At 38.8% G+C, this 19,862-nt stretch overlaps 1 protein-coding gene across 1 annotated transcript; it reads left to right on the top strand.

Moving 5' to 3' along the window:
* Positions 1-849: 849 nt before the first annotated feature.
* LOC122729242 (matrix Gla protein) lies at positions 850-19,596 on the top strand. Its single transcript, XM_043967988.1, has 5 exons — positions 850-921; positions 13,735-13,883; positions 16,570-16,602; positions 17,270-17,345; positions 18,835-19,596. The coding sequence occupies exons 2-5, from the start codon at positions 13,823-13,825 to the stop codon at positions 18,971-18,973; spliced, it is 309 nt and encodes a 102-aa protein (XP_043823923.1). The 5' UTR covers positions 850-921; positions 13,735-13,822; the 3' UTR covers positions 18,974-19,596.
* Positions 19,597-19,862: the final 266 nt, after the last annotated feature.

Raw genomic sequence — 19,862 nt, forward strand, 5'->3', positions numbered from 1 at the left:
AAACTTTTTTAGAAATAACTCTTTTAGGGGCAGCTAGGTGGCACAGTGAATAAGGCACCAGCCTTGGATTCAGGAGGACCTGAGTTCAAACCCAGCCTCAGACACTTACTAGCTGTGTGACCCTGGGCAAGTCATTTAATCCCCCCATTGCCCTGAAAAAAAGAAAAACAAAAGAAAAACAAAACAAAACAAACAAACAACAACAAAAAAAAAGAAATAACTCTTTTGGGGGCAGCTAGGTGGTGCAGTGGATAAAGCACCGGCCCTGGATTCAGGAGTACCTGACTTCAAATTTGGCCTCAGACACTTGACACTTACTAGCTGTGTGACCCTGGGCAAGTCACTTAACCCTCATGCCCTGCAAAAGAAAGAAAGAAAGAAAGAAAGAAAGAAAGAAAGAAAGAAAGAAGGAAGGAAGGAAGGAAGGAAGGAAGGAAGGAAGGAAGGAAGGAAGGAAGGAAGGAAGGAAGGAAGGAAGGAAGGAAGGAAGGAAGGAAGGAAGGAAGGAAGGAAGGAAGGAAGGAAGGAAGAGCTCTATTGAACAAAATTAGGTATATCTGCATGGGAGAAGTATACAGTTAATAGTTGAGTTGCATATGTTTTAAGAACCCAAAATATGGAGAGAGAAGCAAAACAGTTCTCCTACTTTCTTTCTGGTTATCATATAACTAATAATTGAATGTTTCCAATACCAACTGGTGTCTGTCTTCAGTGATAACAGAACACATTTGGAAGAAAACAGGAACATTTAGTTGTAATTATTTGGATATGAATAGGGAAAAATTTATTTCCAATAAACATTGTCAGAGAGAAGAATGGACTATTGAGAAAATGTTTTGGAATCTTCTACCCAGAACTTTTGCAATCAGACATCATCTGATTTCTGTCGAGACAGTATTGTAGAAGCAGTACTCTCTGAAGGTAGGGTAACAAGATTAGTTTATTTTTCAATCATTCTATTATTCCTTTACCAGTCTATCTGATGTTTGCTTTTCAGAGCTTAGAGCTTCTGCTGGTTTGATGATTGTTTTTATCTAATTTCTCTGATTTTAAAATATCAGAGATATTTGCAGATTTTTTTCAAAAGAGATTCATACTACTTTTTATACCTATTCCTTCAGTAATAGTGACTTTTCTGGTCCCCACTGACTGAGGGCATTTCACCTCTCATTCAGGGTACTTTGGCATTTTGAGGGGTTGGAGGGTGGTCTCTCCTCTCTGCCATTGCCACAAGCTCCCACCATTATGTTTCATCAGTTTTAGGAGTTAAGACAAATTAAAATCCTGTGAGACAGTTTCTGGGTAATTAATAATCCATTTGTTAATTAGGCTATCAAATAATCAATAAAGTGATGGTCAGTGGTCTCTCTCAGTAACCAAAGACAAAACTATGGAGATCCCTGAATGCTTAAATACCTTTGGAAAAGGGGGTGTCCCTGACAGGTGAAAATCAACCCTGGTTGGTAAACAATTAGTGAGGGCGAGCACATACATATTAATGAGGAGGTGGGCTGAAAGTCTACAGCTCCTCTTGCTGAGAACATGACTTGATCATGAAACTCAGCCACCTCCAGCAATCTGGACAAAGGAATCCATCTCTACCCAGATATTCTGGTTGGTTTTCTCCTTCATGAGCTGGGTCACCCTAAATTCTAATGGAGGGTTCCAAAGACAAGGGAAGGGCTCATTTCCTTGGGGCAAAAACTAACCAAGAATGGATTCTGTACACTTTAAACAGAAGCGAGGTCTTCTACTTGAATGGGGTCCCATCCAAAATCACAGAGCACATACCCAGGGGATTTGAGCAATCTCATCTATTGGCAATGTCTCTCAGAGACTGACTAAATGACCTGAAAAGGCTGGTCCCTGAATGAAGAAATAGGAAAATTCTCAATCCTAATTTAATAATGGGTTATTCATATGATAGAAAAATAATCATTTCTCTCAGAGTCTAAGCATCTTACTTCCATTTAACCATTTAGCACTCAAATTAGCCTTTACCAAGGAATATTTATTACAAAAATATAGCCATAACAAACCTACAAATATCCCCTCTTTTCCCCACACCCCAAACTGTGGAGCGTAATCCCCCCTACACGTCTCAGTCTCTGAAAAAGGTCAAGGGGATGTGGTTCTCTGCTTAACTCAGTTTATAAATAACATTAGTCCCATCAAGATCTGAGTTCAAAGTCACTCTAAGTTTGTGTCCAGGGAACCTTGCTTCTGAGTTAGTTGCAACACCTGGCCTGGAATTTTGGACTCTAACTGTAGACATGGCCCCAGCTCTTTGTTTGAGAACCCCCTAATAGTAAAAGAGAAAAGTAAAAACCAAACAAGACCAAATTTTCATGCCTGTTTCTTACAGTCTAAGGAAAGGAAAAGATGGCTCTACTTCCTTCCCCAATTACTACAAAAAATTCTAGAATGTATTATTGGACACCAAGAAAAGGAAGCCGTGATCACAAAGAGCCATGAGGGCTTTGTCAAAATAAGTCATGCCAAACTAACTTTTTTTCCTTTTTGACAGGGTTTACTAAACTAATATTTGAGGGAAATGCTAATATTGTTTGACACCAATATTTGGGCAAGTGAAAAATATGAATGAATGGGGTCTAGCAATAATTCAGTTAGGTACCTTTGGATACTCTTGAATAACTGTAGTCAGTGGCAACTTGGAAGGAGGTCTCTGATGGAGTTCCCCAGGGAATCTGTGCCTAGCCTGCCTTGTACCATTTCATACTTTTAATCAATCATTTGAGTGAAGATATTTATGGCATAGCAATTTGTAAATGACACCAAGTTTGGCAGGATCACCAACATTTCATCACAAACATGAAAAAAGAATAGCAATGAAAAAAGGTATGGTGCACAATTAAGAATTAGGTGAAATCGAATCAGATTATATTTACTAAGGATAACATACGGTCTTACAAATGAGTTCTTTGAAAAAACAATATCACAAGTATAAAATGGAGAGATTGTGGCTAAAGAGTAGTTGATCTGAAAAAGATACAGCAGATTCAGAGGATTACATACAACTCAAAGTCAATCCAACAGTTTGATATGATAGTCAAAAAAACTAATTCACTCTTAAGCTGCATTAAGAGAAGCATAGTGCTCAGTACAAGGAAAGTGATTAATAGTCCCACTATGCTCTATTCTGGACAAATCAGACCAGGAATATTGTCCTGTTCTGAACATCACATTTTAGGAATTATATTGGTAAGCTGAAGAGTGTCCAGAGAGGGCAGAAACCAAAATCATGGCAAATAAGGATTGGTAAATCCTCAGAGCAGATAGATAGATAGATGATAAATGATAGACAGACACAGACAGACAGACAGATAGATAGATAGATAGATAGATAGATAGATAGATAGATAGATAGATAGATAGATAGATAGATAGATAGATAGGTAGGTAGGTAGGTAGGTAGGTAGATAGATAGATAGATAGATAGATAGATAGATAGATAGATAGATAGATAGATAGATAGATAGATGTAGATATAGGTATAGATATGTAGACATATAGATAGAAATGTAAAAATAAAACTTGGAATGTAGTGTAACAGAAGAGCCATGTGAAAAGGGGATTGAACCCATTCTTTTTGTCCCTGTGGGCAGACTTGAGAGCAATAAGCAGAAGCTGCAAATTTAGGTAGGATATAAGTAATCCAAAAAGTGGACTGGGCTTTCTTGGGAAGTTATAGGTTTCCCTTCTCTGAACGTCTCCAAGCAAAATCTTCTCAAATATGTTTTAGAGAGGATTCTTGTTCACCTATGGGTTGGACTCCTAGCTTCCCTGGCTTCTCTAAAGCTTTAGCTGAAGTCTAACCTTCTGTAAGAAGCCTTTCCCAGTCTTTCTTAATCTTGGTACCTTCCCTTTCTTGATTATTTCCACTTTATCTTGTTTACAACTTGTTTCTACATAGTCATTTGCTTGTTGTCTCCTCCATTATATTGTAGGATCCTTGAAAACTTTCTTTGTATCTCCAGTATTTAGCACAGTCCCTGGCACATAGTAGGTGCTTAATAAATGCTAATTAACTGACTGAACTAGAAGGATTTTGAATTCAAAAAGTCAGTGATCCTGAGATGATTTTTAGACAAAAACTGGTGCCATTGCAAAGAGGCATCTTTAGTCTTAACTTGGGAAAATAAACTTCACGACAATTAGATCTATCCAAAAGTAGAATGGGCTGCTTCAAAAAGTAGCAGGTTTTCCTTAATTAAGGTTTTTGGGCCAAGGTTGAATGAACATTTGTTGGGTATGTTGTAATGGACTTTTTGTTCAGGATCAAGTTGGACTAGACAACCTTTGAAGTCTCTTCCATCTGATGATCTATGAATTTGATACTGTGATTCCTGAGAACAGGACAAAAGGTTAGGCACAGGAGAATATTCTGAAATTTCTTTCAGTAGGCAGTATGGACTCATGTGGGGACACTAGGAGGAACTAGTCAGTCAATAAGAATTTATTAAGTATATGCCAGGCACTGTGCTAAGTGTTAGGGATACAAAGAAAAGCAAAAGACAATCTCTGCCCTCAAGGAGCTCACAGTATAATGAGAGAGAGAACATGTAAACAACTGTGTACAGATGAGCTATATATAGGATAATTGAGAAATAATCAACAGAAGGAATGTGCTAGAATGAAGAAGGATTGGGAAAGGCTTCTGATCTTAAATTTATAACCCACTGCAACTATAATGTCATTTAAGTCTCTGTGTTTATTTGTAGTCCAGGACTAATAAGAGGGGAATATTTACAAAGACATTATAAAGACAAATGTCATAATCACTATGAAAGTTTAGAAAAAGGATGCTCCATTGAATAAATTACAGGACTCTTGCATGAGATTAAAGAAATGTTTTGCAAATCTTAAAGCGTTATATAGATTGAGCTATTACTTAGGAGGCCCCTTTTCTCCCTAATTCTATGCTTCATATCCCCTCAACATCATTCCCTCCTTTGCTGCAGTTTCAGAGTGGGAGGCAAGGGCTTCTCCTTGCCAAGGTCAATATTCTACTTGTACCCTTGACCCCCTTCTCTCCCTTCTCTTCAGGAAATTTGCCTTTTCCATTATTTACCTCATCTTCCAGTAATCTTCAATCTCTTTTTATCCACTGGCTGATTCCCACAAACAGATGAAGATATCCCCATTCTTTAAAAAAAAAAAAACAACAACATCACTTAGGTCTAAGAATAAAGAACAACCAGTTCTCAGGAGAAGAATTATAAACTATTAACAATCACATGAAGTATTGTTTCAAATAACTAATAATAAATCAAATCAAGCAAATCAAAATAACTCTCAAGCTTCATTTCACACCCTGAGAATTGGTAAAGATGACAAAGGATAGGAGTTCATGTTGATGGGCATATGCAAACACAGGCACATTAATACACTGTTGGGAGAACTATAAATCAATTTAATCAATCAATTTAATGAAAGCAATTGGGCATTATGAAAAAAAGTAACTAAAATGTCCTTATCTCTTGATTCAGGTGTACTACTTCTAGGCTTATAATCCAAGGAGGTCAAAGATATATATGCAAAGAAGGTCTCATATATATGTAAAGACACTTTTTGTAGTAACAGAGAACTGGAAACAAAGTAGAAACCAATTGAATAAAGAGCAGCTATGCGAACTGTGGTATAAAATGATTTTTAATGTTGCTGTGAGGTACAAAACTATATAAACACACAGATAAATATTGGAATATTTATATAAACTACTGCAAAGTGAAATAAACAGAACCAGGAAAAAATACAGAATTGTCTGCAACAAAGTATATGGAAAGAATAATAACTATAAAAATTGAAGAAGAGAGGATAAAATGCAATTTCCTTCCTTGTGGAGCAAAGGACTTTGAGTATTGAACACTACATAAACCATCAGATTCATTTGATGTGTTGGTTTCATTTTGCTGAACTATTCCTCCCTCTCCCCAGTCTTTGTCTGTCTGGTATAAGGGATGCCTCCATGGTGAGGAATGAAGGAAGAGGATTTTGGGGGGAATTTGGGGGAAAAAAGCTGATGTGAAAACACAGGATATTGATTAAAAAAAATTTTAACTTCTTCACTTGACGTAGTCATCCCCTTAAACAATTATACGTCTCCTCCATTTCAGAGCTAAATACCTAGCAAAATCTATCAACACTTAGTCACCTTAATTTCCAAGCTTCCAGTCAATTCTCAACACATTGCAGTCTTGCTTCCAATGTCACTGTTTTACTGAAACTTTTCTCTCTAAGGTTACCAGCTATCTCTTAACTGTGAAATCTAGTGACTTTTTTTTTCAGTCCTCATGCTTCCTGACCTTTCTGTGATTTTTAATATTGTTGATTCCCCCCTCTCCTGGATACTCTTTTCTTTCTTGAGTTTTTATAGCTTTGCTCTTTCCTGGTCCTCTTCCTACCCATCTGACCATTTCTATTATTATTGTGATTATTTTTTTGTTGTTGTATTATAATCCATGTCTTTAACTCTATGTTTAAGTATCTCAAAGGTCTTTCCCAGAATAGAAGGACAGAGAAAGTTAGCAAAAGATGTCAGAAGTTACACTGAAAGCAAGAAAGATGAATACTGATCTTGATGTTGTTTGGTTGTTCAGTCTTTTTCAGTCATGTCCAATTCTTCATGACCACATTTGAGACTTTCTTGGCAAAGATACTGAAGTAGTTTGCCATTTCCTTCTCTAGTTCATTTTACATAAGAGAACTGAGGGAGATAGGGTGAAGTGACTTGCCCACAGTCATACCCCTAGTAACTGTCTAAGCCCAGATTTGAAGTCAGTTCTTCCTAACTCCAGGCCTGGTTCTCTCTCTCTCTCTCTCTCTCTCTCTCTCTCTCTCTCTCTCTCTCTCTCTCTCTCATTAGCTCCCATGGGTTCACCCACCAAATATACATGTCTACCTTCCATCCTGCTCCTAGATTCCAGTTCCACATCACCAATTATTGCTATTACTATTAGGATCTGACATTTCCATCCAGATGTCTCATAATGACATAACTTGTTCAAAAGAGCCCATTTTCACCCCCTAAATCCAACCATCTTTCTAACTTCCCCCCCTTTTTTTTTTCAAATGTATCATCATTCTTCCAGTGATACAAGATCCCAACCTTGGGGTCAAGTTTAATTCCTCTTTATTAACTCTCCCTATATCCAGTTAATTGTCTTTTGTTGTTGTTGTTGTTGTTGTTTATATCTTTATAACATCAAATGTATGTCCCATTGTCCCCACTCACAGAATAGCCACTGTAATTCATACTTTCATCAGTTCTCACCTAGAGTACTGGAATAGCTTGCAATTAGCCTCACTGCCTCTGGTCTCTTGTCTCTCCAATCCATACTTCACAGAAATGCCAAATTTCTCTTCCTAAGGCATAGGTCAATTATGTCACTCCCCAAATTTCAGTGCCTCCCTATTACTTCTAGGAAAAAAATACAAACTTCTCTGTCTGGTGTATGAAGCCCTTCATAATCTGCTTCTAAACTCTCTCTCTCTGGGTTCAGTGTATACTATTCCTCAGCTCTCTCCACTACAGGCAAAGTGACTCTTTTGCTGTTTCTGATAGCACTACATTTCATTTCCTGCCTCAGGGTCTTTCCATAGACTGACCCCCCCCCCCAAGGGTCTGGAATTTCTTCCTTCCTCTCCTCTGCCTTTTGGAATCCCTAGCTCCATTCAGTGTTCAGTTCAAATCCCACCCATCTCTAACCCCTACACAAGGACTTTCTTGGTCCCTCCCAGTACTTAGTGTTTCTCCCACTTTGAAATTACTTTGCATTTACTCAGTTATGTACCTTGTATCTACTTAACTATGTAACTTCCTCACTCCAAAAAGCTCCATGAGGACAGAGATAGTTTTCATTTTTGTCTTTACTCCCTAAAGCCCAACACTGTACCTGGCACATAGTCACTACTTAATAAATGCTCAAGACTGCCCAGGAGGACTTGGACAAAAGGCAGAATCTTCTGGGCAGTTATTGCTCTTTGTAAAAAGATTCCAAGGACCCCTCATGTTCATAGGAAGGGGTCTGCAGAGATTTCTATGTGTGTGTTACCTAAATTATCCTTGGGTTGTCACTGCATGTCTGTCTTGCATTTCGTTCCCTATTTGGTGTCCCTAGAAAGTGATTTCTGTTTCTAAGCCTAGGTTTGTTCTGTGCCTCCTCTCCTCTTGCCTTTCTTGGCAGGGCTAAGACTTTTGGAGCTGCCAGTAAAATCATAATCTGAACTCATAAAACCAACATTCTGTAAATAAAGCTAAATCTCATGGAACGAGAACAAATCTGACCCAAGCCAGGAAAATTCCTCCAAGAAACAAAATGTCTAATGGTCTGAAAGCAGTAGGAAAATGGAATATTAAGCTTGGGGCCAAAGAGGTGAGGACTGGTGGGTAAGGAAAGGACTTACTCTTTCTTATTGTCATCATTAATATTGTTGTTTTAGTCGCCAATATAGGTACGCCGTATAAGTATGGGTGGAACAGTGGATAGAGCACCAGGCCTGGAATCAGGAAGACCTGAGTTCAAATTTGACCTCAGACAGTTACTAGGGGTATGACTGTGGGCAAGTCACTTCATCCTATTTGCCTCAATTCTCTCATGAAACATGAGCTGGAGAAGGAAATGGCATACTGCTCCATATCTTTGCCAAGAAAACCTCAAATGTGGTCACGAAGATTTGGACATGACTGAAAATGAATGAACAGCAAAACAACAACATCAGGATCAGTATCCATCTTTCTTATGACATCTTTTGCTAATTTGGTCTGTCCTCCTCCTAAACTTAAAGAATTTTTGTGGGGGTGAGGGGGGAGTGAACCATAATTATTGCACTGCAATTTTCTCTATGTGCTCTTAAGGCAGAACAACTCCTAAAAACGTAACATAAACACCAGAATTGGAAAACTTTAAGCTTCTCTGAGGACTGCTTACTGCCTTAAAGAAATTCCTAAAGAGGAATTAAGAACTGGTGAGTAGACTACATACTTTACTTCCTTTCCTTTCCTTCATTTGCCTTTCCCTCCTTCCTTCTTCCTTTTCCTCCTTCCTTTCCTCCCTTTTTTCTTCCTTCCCTCCCTTCTACTTCCCTTCCTTCTTTCTTCCCTTCTCCTCTCCTTCTTTCCTCCCTCCCTTCTTTTACTCTCCTTTCCTTCCCTTCCTTCTGCTTTTCTTTCCTTCCCTCTGTTCCACCTCCCTCCCTTTTCTTCTTCCTCCTTCCTTCTTTCCATTCTACCTTCCTTTCTTAAATCCTTCCCTCTATTCCAAATTCCAGGAAACTTTTTGGTAGTACTAGTAATGAAGATGTTCCTTCCTTCCTGAGGTAGTAGAAGAAAGAATATCTCATTGCTCCTTGGCTTCCATTCTCAGTGCTCTTATATCACCTGGACCATGTGCTCCCCAAAAGAGAGATAAAACCAAAATATGTTAGAGACAAAAGAGATCTTGGATATCACATAATTCAACTCCTTCCTTTTACAAGTGAGGAAACAAGCCTAGAGAGGTTGAATACTTGCCCAAGGTCACACAGCTAGCTAGTAACAGAGCAAGCCCAAATTGCTAGTCCACTATACTTTGCATCTTTGCCATTCCCAAGAGTTGGGATGACCTTGGATGTTTCCATGAGGATCTGAGGGGGTAGGCATATTTCTCTCTGTTGTCTTCAATACTATCTATGAAAAGTATAATGAAGTGCCTACCCAATTCATATTTGTAATGATAAAATAGACATGCCACTAAAGTGATACATTGATGCCTCTCTGTGACATGGACATAACTCTGGGTTTTTTAAATATATGCCAATGATACATATATTTTCAGAGACTGAAAAGGCTTCAAGTATAAGATAGCAATGGACTGCATGTATGTCATCTCAGAATGACCCTCGTTAAAATCAGGGAAGGTTGACTACCAGGCAATCATTTTTTGTGAGGGGTAGGGCTATGAAGAAAATCCACTAAGGACCTTGCCCTCCCTCTGGCTAAAGAAGGGTGGGAAAATCCACTATTTATTTTAGGTCAAGTTGTATATGTTAGAGGATGCTAAAACTGAGAAAGCATGCTAAGATTGAGATCTGTGAATGGAGAGATTACTATGCAATTACCAATATTTTGAAGTAATTATTCAAGGATACTTCTGTTTGGCTGAGACAAAGGTGATCTTAATATAAATGCAATTCCTTTGCAATAATAAATTGGTATTTATGATAGGAGATGAAATACCCTGGAGAAGGATAGGGATAATGACAAATAATAGCAAGAGAAAGAGCTCAAACACAAAATCTCAGTGTTGGAAGAACCCTGGGGTCATCTAGTCCCCATCTAGACTTAAACAAGAATCTCTACTATAACACATTTGATAAATGGTCATCCATTTGCTTGAAGACCTTCAGTGAGAGGCAGCTTATTCCACATTTGATGACTTTCTGCAGATCATGAAATACAGGAGAGACAACCAGGGTGGGATTTGATGAGGAGAGGGATTTGGGTGCCCTGCTCAAATGAAGGATCCCACCCCTCTTTAACCAGAGGGAGAGAAGGGTCCTTGGGGCAGGAAGTACTTAGTCACTATGGCTCTATTAATGCAACCAAAGATTACATTAGTTTTTTATGAATGCCATATCATTCTGTTTACTCAAATTATGCTTGCAAATCTCTAAGATCCTTGGATCTTTTTTGAGATAAATGGCTAGCTAATCATGCCTCCACCATTTTGAATTTCTCAAAGAACTAGGTGATGAGAAGAAAACTTTGAAAAGGCTTGAGAGTGTGTAAAGAGAAACAGCCAGGGATATTCCAGCAGAAATCGGAAGAAGGGTTATTTGTGAAACTAGGCCTGACGTTGGAGGAGCCTCAGAGTAGAGAAGTTCAGAGATTTCTAGCTGTGGATGTAGGGAAAGATAAAATAACTAGTGCAGCATGTCAAGAGACTGAAGCAATGTTTTCAACTTGAATGTAAGTGGTACAATTGCCATTGCCCAGCCCAAAAAAAAGGCCTGGTGCATCTAAGGACAGAGTTATGAAGCCTGCAAGAACTTTGAGAAGCTAAATGTATGTGCTAAGTCGAACCCAGCAGGAGTCCGTTGCAAAACAGAGTGCCCATAAGTCTCCTACTTGTATATACCCCCAAATTCTCCAATAGTACTAAAGTAGATTTTTCATTTAGAATAGCTACTAAAGTGCTATGATTTACATGAGTCATTTTGAGGAATAGGGACAGGGAAGAAATTAGAGGTTGAACAAAGGTCATAAAGTTGTGGTATAAAAGGGGAGGAGGCTCTATTCCTTGGGTCACTGTGGCAGAACTGACCAGAGACAAACACAAGGACTCATCTGTTTACAGGTGTCTTGCGTAGTTTGTTTAGCTGTTTAGGAGCACTTTGGTTTATGTGTAAGACCTCCTTTGTCCTCTCTCTGACCACCTCTCACCACTTTTGGTCACTCTAACCCCAAGGTCATATCTGAGTATTACCTGAAGGACAATTTAGGATGGGGTTGTGTGTGTGAACTTTGTATCAAAGGATTTCCAGAGGATGTTACGAAATGGAAGTTACTTCTAAACTGTATTCTGTGCCTTCCCCAAAGGGCAATGCCCCTGAATGATCTGATGGAGTCACAGACCCCCAACACTGACTTCCAAGCACTCTGGAATCTATAATATAGCTAAGAACAGAATGAAACTCCTTTTAGTGGTCATCAATGCTCCTGGGAATAAATAAATGTCTAAAGGGAAGGAAGAAAAGGCATAGCACTTCCCCGAGAGGTCACTTTTCCTAGACAAGAGACCTCAAGGAGCATATCTACAGTCAAAAAGGGAGAAACAAGTGAGGCCAAGACATGAACTATTCTGCTTGTTGAAGAGGCAGAGCAGAATGTTCAACATAGGACAATCAGAAGTCCCAAGTGTCAAGGTGAATGCTCTTGGTAAGAAAAGAAATAATAACACAGCATCACTAAGAGATCATAGTGAAAGTAGACACGTGTTTACATACATATGGATCTTTGTGTTCATGTCTCCATGTACAGATATTGCAACTAAATCAAACTGTCTAGGTTGTAGTAGACAAGGTCATAACCATATGGCAAAGGAAAGGGGCAAGGGGAAAGGACTCAGCATTTATATAGGACCTATATTGTCTCATTTGATTCTCACAATAACCCTGCACCTACTATTACTGTCCCCATTTTATAGTTGAGGAAACTGAGACAAAGAGAAATTAAGTGACTTGCCAAAGGTCATACAGGTAGTGTCTGAGGCTGAATTTGAACTCAGGTCTTCCTGACTTCAGGCCCAGCATTCTATCTACTGCACTTCTAGTTGCCTCTACTGGGGAGATAGTAAAACAATAAAAACTTTTCAATGTTACTTTTTATAGCCACATTTTAATGCCAGAAAAGTCTATCCTCATTGCACATAAGTATTTCTTTTATGTCAAGTTGCATGTGTTAGAGCATGCTAAAAGCTTCCTGTATAACACAAAGAAGGAATAATTTCCAACCCCTGTCTCGAGAATACAAATGGCATCTGTATTATGGAAATGTGTTTAGAAAGAAGAAAAACTCTGTGTGCTTCAGAACAGTGATATCCAGCTAAAAGGTACTTGGGATACACTGGGGAATGCCATTGTTCGGTTGTTTCTATCATGTCCAAATCTTCATGGGTTTTCCTAGGGGAGATACTGGAGTGATTTGCCATTTTCTTCTCCAACTCTTTTTACAGATAAGGAAACAAAGAGGGTTAAGTGACTTGCCCAGGGTCACACAGCTACTGTCTGAGGTCAAATTTGAACTCAGATCTTCCGGTACTCTATCCACTGTGGTTCCTAGCTGCCTGAAACCAGGGAATAGGATGGGACTGATTCTATGAAGGATGGACAAATTACTAGGTGCTAGGTATCATAATGGGTAAGCGCACTAGATGTGGAGTCAGAAACACCTTAATAACTTTGCCTCTGAACAAATCACTTCATCTGTCACAGCCTGTTGCCTCATCTATAAAATAAGAAATAATGATAGCATCTATCTCACAGGAATATGAGAATCAGATAAGATGATATATGTACAATGCTTTACAAACTTTAAGATGCTATATTAACGCTAGCTATAAGAATTATTATTACAATGATGCCAAAAATCAGGCAGAATTTGTCAGGGTGGTATGCCATTTGTCCTCCCTTCTTTTGCCTGGAAAAGTTGTAGGTCATGAAGAAAATACCTGATTGACCTCTTGGGTAAGTCCAACACCGATGGGGAGGCAAGCTAACAAGGAGATGTGAACTGTCTTTTATCCGGAGCAACCTTCTCTCCCCTCCATCAGAGGGGCCATTGAAATACTATAGGCTCTTTGTACTGCAACTAAAGTGATTGTGGTAAAAGCCAGGAGGGCATATCAGTGGAGGAATTATAAAGGTAAACATGTTTTTAGTAACTCCCTTCTCTGTGGACCATTGCCTGAGGTCTGGCTCTGACTCCAAGCATACAGTGGTCAGAACTTTTGTACCAGGGCAGCCTCCCTTTGTAGCACTGGTCAAAACTGGGGGTGGGGGAAACTTCTGGCCCACGGCTGATAAAATCTGTGAAGAGTGAATGTTTGGGAACAGCCCCAGTGCAAATAAGTGCCAACCATTCTCCACCTTCTCCAGGACCCCTCCCACTCGTTCCTCCCCTCCCAGCTGTTCCAGCTTTCATAATAAAAACACACCACTGCTTCAACTTCCCAGCCTCTTATAAGCAGCTTATAGGAAGCTTCATTCTACCCACCGCTGCAAAGGAACGTGAGGAGCAACCCAGTGGGACAAGGGCAACATCATGAAGACATTACTCATTGTGTCTCTTCTGGCTGCATTAGCAGTGATCACTCTATGCTATGGTAAGATACCTCTCCCTTCAGTCTCTCTGAATTTTCCATTCCCTTCAAGTTACTTGGGACTTCTCTCTTTTCTCCTCCCTCCTTGACTCCATCCCATATTTTCATTAATTCAATATGTCCTTATTTCCCTAGATTTCTTCTGTTTCTCTGTGCTTTTCATCTCCTATGCTGCTTATCTTTCCATTTCTCTTCTAGCCTCCATCCTTTCTTGGGGAAGCCTTATCTCTGCTTATAAGGATGTAACTTGAATGGATGACAGCTCAGAAGGGGCGGGATGGGACGATTGTAAAAATCACCGAGTGGGGAGGAGTCACCGTCTAGCTATGTATCTTTGAATGTCATTTAACCTCTTTTTGGTTTCAATCTCCTCACTGTACAATGAGGGCATTGAGCTAGAAGCTTTCTCAAAAACTGTTTCTAAAATACTCAGGTTAACTTGTCCTTGCAGTTTCACTTTAAGATATTCCTACTGAAACCCAAGACAGGGGATAATGTTAGGAAGGTCAGAACCTGGCATAAATTAGCTAAGCTAAATACTGACTTCCACCTTAGAAAACCTTAGAAGAATCAGTCTTTGTTCTAAAGTGGTTCAGGTACAGTCTGGGCTGGAGAAAAGCTCAACTCATTGACTTATTGGAGTACCTGCAGAATTTATGATCCTTCTCAGTCAGAATACAGCACCTCTTGTTACGCTATGAAATCTCTCTACCTGTTTTTAATTGTGCAAGTTTAGAAGGAAAAATGTAAGACAAATATCCAAATGATTCTAACTTTTACTTAATCGTCTGGTTATTTCAGGTGAAATTGTTGGGGCCTGAATTATGTTAATTAAATCCCTAATTCTCACCTTCATTTTGAATACATAGACATAATTTATCTAATAATGGATTTGACTTCTCTTTTCTCCCACTTTCTAGAGAAATGTTTTAAAGCAAATCTAATTATAAAAAATACAAGTCGATTAAAAGTGATTTCTCTTCACAGCTTGGCTACACTCAGTAATACAAAATTGCTCCATACATTTTCCTACATCTCTATTCAAACTGACATAATGATCAACCTCTATTTATAGTTTACTGGTTAAAACACAGGATCCCTAACTGGCCTTCAGAACCACTCATGGACCTATTATAGTGGGCCCATAACTTCTGCATCTACATAACCTGGAGAATACCTGTGTGTGTACTCTGATGAACTTTATTCTTTCCATGTCTGGAGAAGACCCCTGTAAGGAAAAAAAAAGTAAAAAGGGCTTTGTGTGTATCTTTGTATCATATTATGTGATCTTGGGCTCTGTCCTGAGCTCTCTCCTCCATATAGACTTTCAGTGAGTTTGTCAACTTCCACGTAATCAAATTGTCATTTCTGTGCAAATATGTGTATATATGGATGTTATATATGTGTGTAGATGTGTATGCCCCTAAACTGTCTCCTAAGCTCTTTCCAGCCCTGTGTCTCCAAGTTCCCCTGAATGTCTCTAATTCAATATGTCCAAAATGGAACTCTTCGTCACATCTAACCTGTTCTTCCTCCAAGTAACCAGGTTCACCACCACCTTGGAAACCTCCCTGGACTCTTTTTACTCCTTGCTCCTAATCCAACCGAAAGTAACTCTTCAATTCTGCTTTTACAACATCTTTCCCACCTGTTCCCTTCTGTCCACTCATACAACCACTGACCAAGTTGAGGTTCTCATCACTATTGTAATAGCCCCCTAATCGGTTTCACTGTGTTCTTCCAATCTCCTTGCCAACCCATCCTCACAATTGCCAAAATAATCTTCCTACATCACAAATCTATGTCACTTCCCTGCTCAGGGATTTTTCATAGATTCCTTCCTATTTTCTCTATAAGATACAGTCTCCTAGAACTGCCTTTAAAGATCTCCAACATACTTATCCGGACCTATTCTATATCATTCTGCTTAATGTGCTTTATGGTCTGGTCAAAGTGATCCACTTGCTGATCTCTCAAACCAGCATTCCATCATCTGTCTCCCCTGCTTCTTCCTAGGCCATCACTCCTCCTAAAATGCATTCTCTCCTTGCCCATACCTCTTAGACTCATTAGCTTCCTTCAAGATTTAGCTCAGATGCCACATCCCGCAGGAAGACTTTCATAATAGGGTTCAACAAGCTCGTGTTAAATGCTGACTATGTGCCAGGCACTGTGCTAAATACTGCACATGCTAAGAAAAGTTTGTATCCAAGGAGCACTTATTCTAATGCAATAGAACTCTCTTGTTCATCAAACTATCTTGTTTTCACCTTAGTTATACCACGTGATGAAAATGTATGCTCCTCAAGGGCAGGGAGAGATTTTCATTTTGTCCCTGGGTTTATAGTGCCTAGCAGCAGATGTCACATAGTAGGTACTTACTAAATGGTCATGATTGATCTAACCTTCAGCTTGGCCATATAACTGAGACCCTCAGAATTCTTCAGGTAATTGGTTATTTTTCTTCTGACAGAAAAATAAAATGAAGTATGCAGCCAGTTAGGACACAGTTAGAAATCATGCTTCACACGTATTTGTTCCCTGCAAATTAGCAATAACCACTTTGCTAAATGTGTTCCCAATATCTTTTTAACTTCTCTCCTCCTATCCCTTCTTTTTCATTGATATGTACAAATTTCAAACATGCCATAAATACAAAATGGATTTGTTTGTTTGTTTGTTTTCCCAGAGTCCCATGAGAGCATGGAATCCTATGAAATGAGTAAGTGATTTTTTAAAAAAAATTTTAAAAGACTCGCAAAAAAGACTACATTCCTACTCTTATTGATGAAAGGTTAGGAATATCTGAATGAAGAAAATGTGAGCCACTGCAGGAACACAGCACTCAACATATTTATAACCTGATTTAATTTTTCTTTGGCAAATTTAAACTGGCCTGCATGTGCACTCTATACAGATGGAAAATTTGAAGGGAAAATAGAAAATGGCTATGTCTTAAGTTGGAGACAGACTGTTGGAGTGCATCAGTCATTAGTACCGGGTCTTTTTCCCACCTGACTTTTGAAGGTTGTATGAATCTGAGAAATACTGTGGAGGAGAAGACAGGGAGTCTTAGAGTCAGGGAGACCCAGGATCAAGTACTACCTCTAACACATACTGACTGTGTGACCTTGGACAAATTACTTACCTTTCAGTCCCCAGGCAGCTCTCTGACCATAAATTATAGAACAGTTGTTTATCTCACTGAAATGTGAGATTTCCTCACCAGGAATTCTCTTTACCAGTGAAATCATATATCCAGACCAGAAAATATGGAAAAAGTAATTCTCTTAGGGGTAGTGTGTAAGTGTTATTTTATGCCAAGATTCATGGAATTATAATCTTGTACTGTTTCTCAAATCATGCCTCTTTGATTTTTATTTCCTTAGCTCCTTTCATTAACAGGCGAAGGGCCAACAACTTTATGTCACCTCAGCAGAGGTGGAGAGCTAAAATCCAGGAGAGGTAAGTAACAAAGGGCAATGGAGAGGAAGGTGGAAGGGATGGAATTATAAATTTGTGATCCAACATCCCAGGCCTAAATAAACTAAAAAAAGCTAAACTGAACTGAGGAGAGGGGTGAGTTTGAATCTTAATGAATGAATAATAAGTGTGAAAGCCAAAAACCTCTATTAAAAATATACAATCTGATGATAGAACTCCACACTGAACTGGAGACAAAATTTCCAAAAGTGGAAACATTTAAATGACATGGTTTAGTCATAAAGAAGGAATCAGAGCGTTTCAATGCTTCCCAAACAGAAAACGATTATTTCCAGAATGCCCTGCTGTCATATGGTTAAAGGTTCCACTGGAACTTGGAAGTAATGATCTCTAACGAAATGATATGGTCAATCCGTGGATAAATTAGAAAAATTCCCTTTCTTCAGTAGGTAAAAATTCAGCCTATACCCTATTATAATTCAAGTTCAGGCCTTAGAAAGAGCATCTGTATGATTTCAGAAAGGTTTGAGTTGAAATCTGGTCTCCAGACACTTACTAACTGTGTGACATTGGGCAAGTTACTTAATTACTTTCTTTTTTCTTTTTTTTTGTGGGTCAACGAGGGTTAAGTGACTTGCCCAGTATCACACATCTAGTAAGTGTCAAGTGTCTGAGGCTGGATTTGAACTTAGGTCCTCCTGAATCCAGGGCTGGTGCTTTATCCACTGCGCCACCTAGCTGCCCCCTACTAAATTACTTTCAACCTCAGTTTCCTCATCTGTAAAATGGAGATGATAATAGAGCCTATTTTTCAGTATCATTGTGAGGATCAAATATACATGTAAAGCAGTTAAAGTATTAAACACTGCAACCCAAAAGTCTTAGTGCAGTTTTAAACTATTAGAGCTTACTATATTTAAACTATCACTTATGACAATGATGATGATGATGATGAATAATTTTTATTAATGATGAAGCACTTCAGGGCAGCTAGGTGGCGCAGTGGTAAAGCACCAGCCCTGGATTCAGGAGGACCTGAGTTCAAATCTAGTCTCAGACACTTGACACTAACTAGCTGTGTGACCCTGGGCAAGTCACTTAACGCTTATTGCCCTGCAAAACAAACAAACAAACAAAAAAACCTTATGAAGCACTGAACATTAGGGAGGGAATTCTCAGTAAAAGGTAAGAATTCCTAACTATAGCCAAGGCCTTGAGGAATAACTTAGAACTAAACTTGAGTACCAAAGGGTCAAAGCAGTCTGGTAAGAAATATTGATTTTTAGAGGGACCTAAAGAAGCAGGCAATAAAATTCTTATTTTCACTAATAATTATCCTTCCTCTTCCTTTTCTACTCTTCTTCCTTCATTTTTCTCCCTATCACTTTGTGGCTTTTTGTGTCTTTCAAGTTAATTTAATCTTTTTTTTCTTCCTTTTCTCATATCACCATTATCAATCCATGAATCCCAATGGTTAACTCTTTTTCCATCTGCTTCCTTGGTTTTACAGGACCAGAGAACGCACCAAGCCTACCTATGAAATCCAACGGGAAGCATGTGATGATTACGCTCTCTGTTCACGCTATGCCTATATTCATGGATATGGTGCTGCCTACAATCGTTATTTCAGGCAGCAAAGAAATAACTGAATCTGGGATTTTGGAGTCTCCCTTTCCAGAGCCTGGAGCCTGGATTTGTATGCAAATACAGTAGTATCATTGAAACATAAGGATGACTTCTTAACTGCATGTTACTTCATCTCCTACTTTTGTCTTCTTCCTTGATCAAAAGATTATTAGACTTTCCATTACATCTTTCAATAAGTGTAGTGGAGGTCAGAGGGGAACTGGGATTTATGCTTACTGCAAAATAAACTCCTGGTTTGATACCTTTATTCTATAAGTTCAATTTTTATGAAGACCCTGTTGAGTTGCTTAATATTCTGCACACCTAACTCACTGGAGGATCTGCCAGAGTGGACATTCAACACATATATAGGATCAATTTGAGAGTGAATTTCTTAAATTCTGTTAGTTATGGAATCCTTTCTATGAACAGGGTTGGTGGGGAGGAAAAGGGAAGAGTCTAATATGCCATTTATGTATCCATGATACACTTTCATCCCTCTCTATCAAGGACTGGTGCTTGATTATTTCTGCTAACATATTACTGAGTGTTTTGCTTATGTAACTTTTAAATGTCATGACTGTATTTTTATGAGAGGATGGGGATCATTGGGAAGTGACAATGATGTAAAATAAGAAAAAAAGCATCAATAAAACCTTTAAGAATTTTTTAAATGTCATGAATGATTGATTGCATCATTCCCTTCTTCAAGAACCTATAATAGTTCCCAAGTGCCTCTTATCGACATCAAAATCAACTTTAGCTTCCCACTCTACCTGCCTTGACTCTTTAGCCAAGTCATAGGTGATTTATATAATTATAGAACTATAGAGCTAGAGTGGACTATTGAGGTAATCTAGACCAACTCAACTGACTGATGAAAAAACTGATACTAAGAGAAATGAAGTGGGG

The sequence above is a fragment of the Dromiciops gliroides genome, chromosome 5 (genome assembly GCF_019393635.1).
Source record: "Dromiciops gliroides isolate mDroGli1 chromosome 5, mDroGli1.pri, whole genome shotgun sequence".
NCBI classification, from domain to species: Eukaryota; Metazoa; Chordata; class Mammalia; order Microbiotheria; family Microbiotheriidae; genus Dromiciops; species Dromiciops gliroides.

Excerpts from the sequence above, each read along its gene's own strand:
- LOC122729242 (XM_043967988.1), top strand. The coding sequence starts at position 13,823 with ATGAAGACATTACTCATTGTGTCTCTTCTGGCTGCATTAGCAGTGATC. Across the intron at positions 16,603-17,269 it reads CATGGAATCCTATGAAATGA|CTCCTTTCATTAACAGGCGA; the intron begins GTAAGTGATTTT and ends TTATTTCCTTAG. Across the intron at positions 17,346-18,834 it reads AGAGCTAAAATCCAGGAGAG|GACCAGAGAACGCACCAAGC; the intron begins GTAAGTAACAAA and ends TTGGTTTTACAG.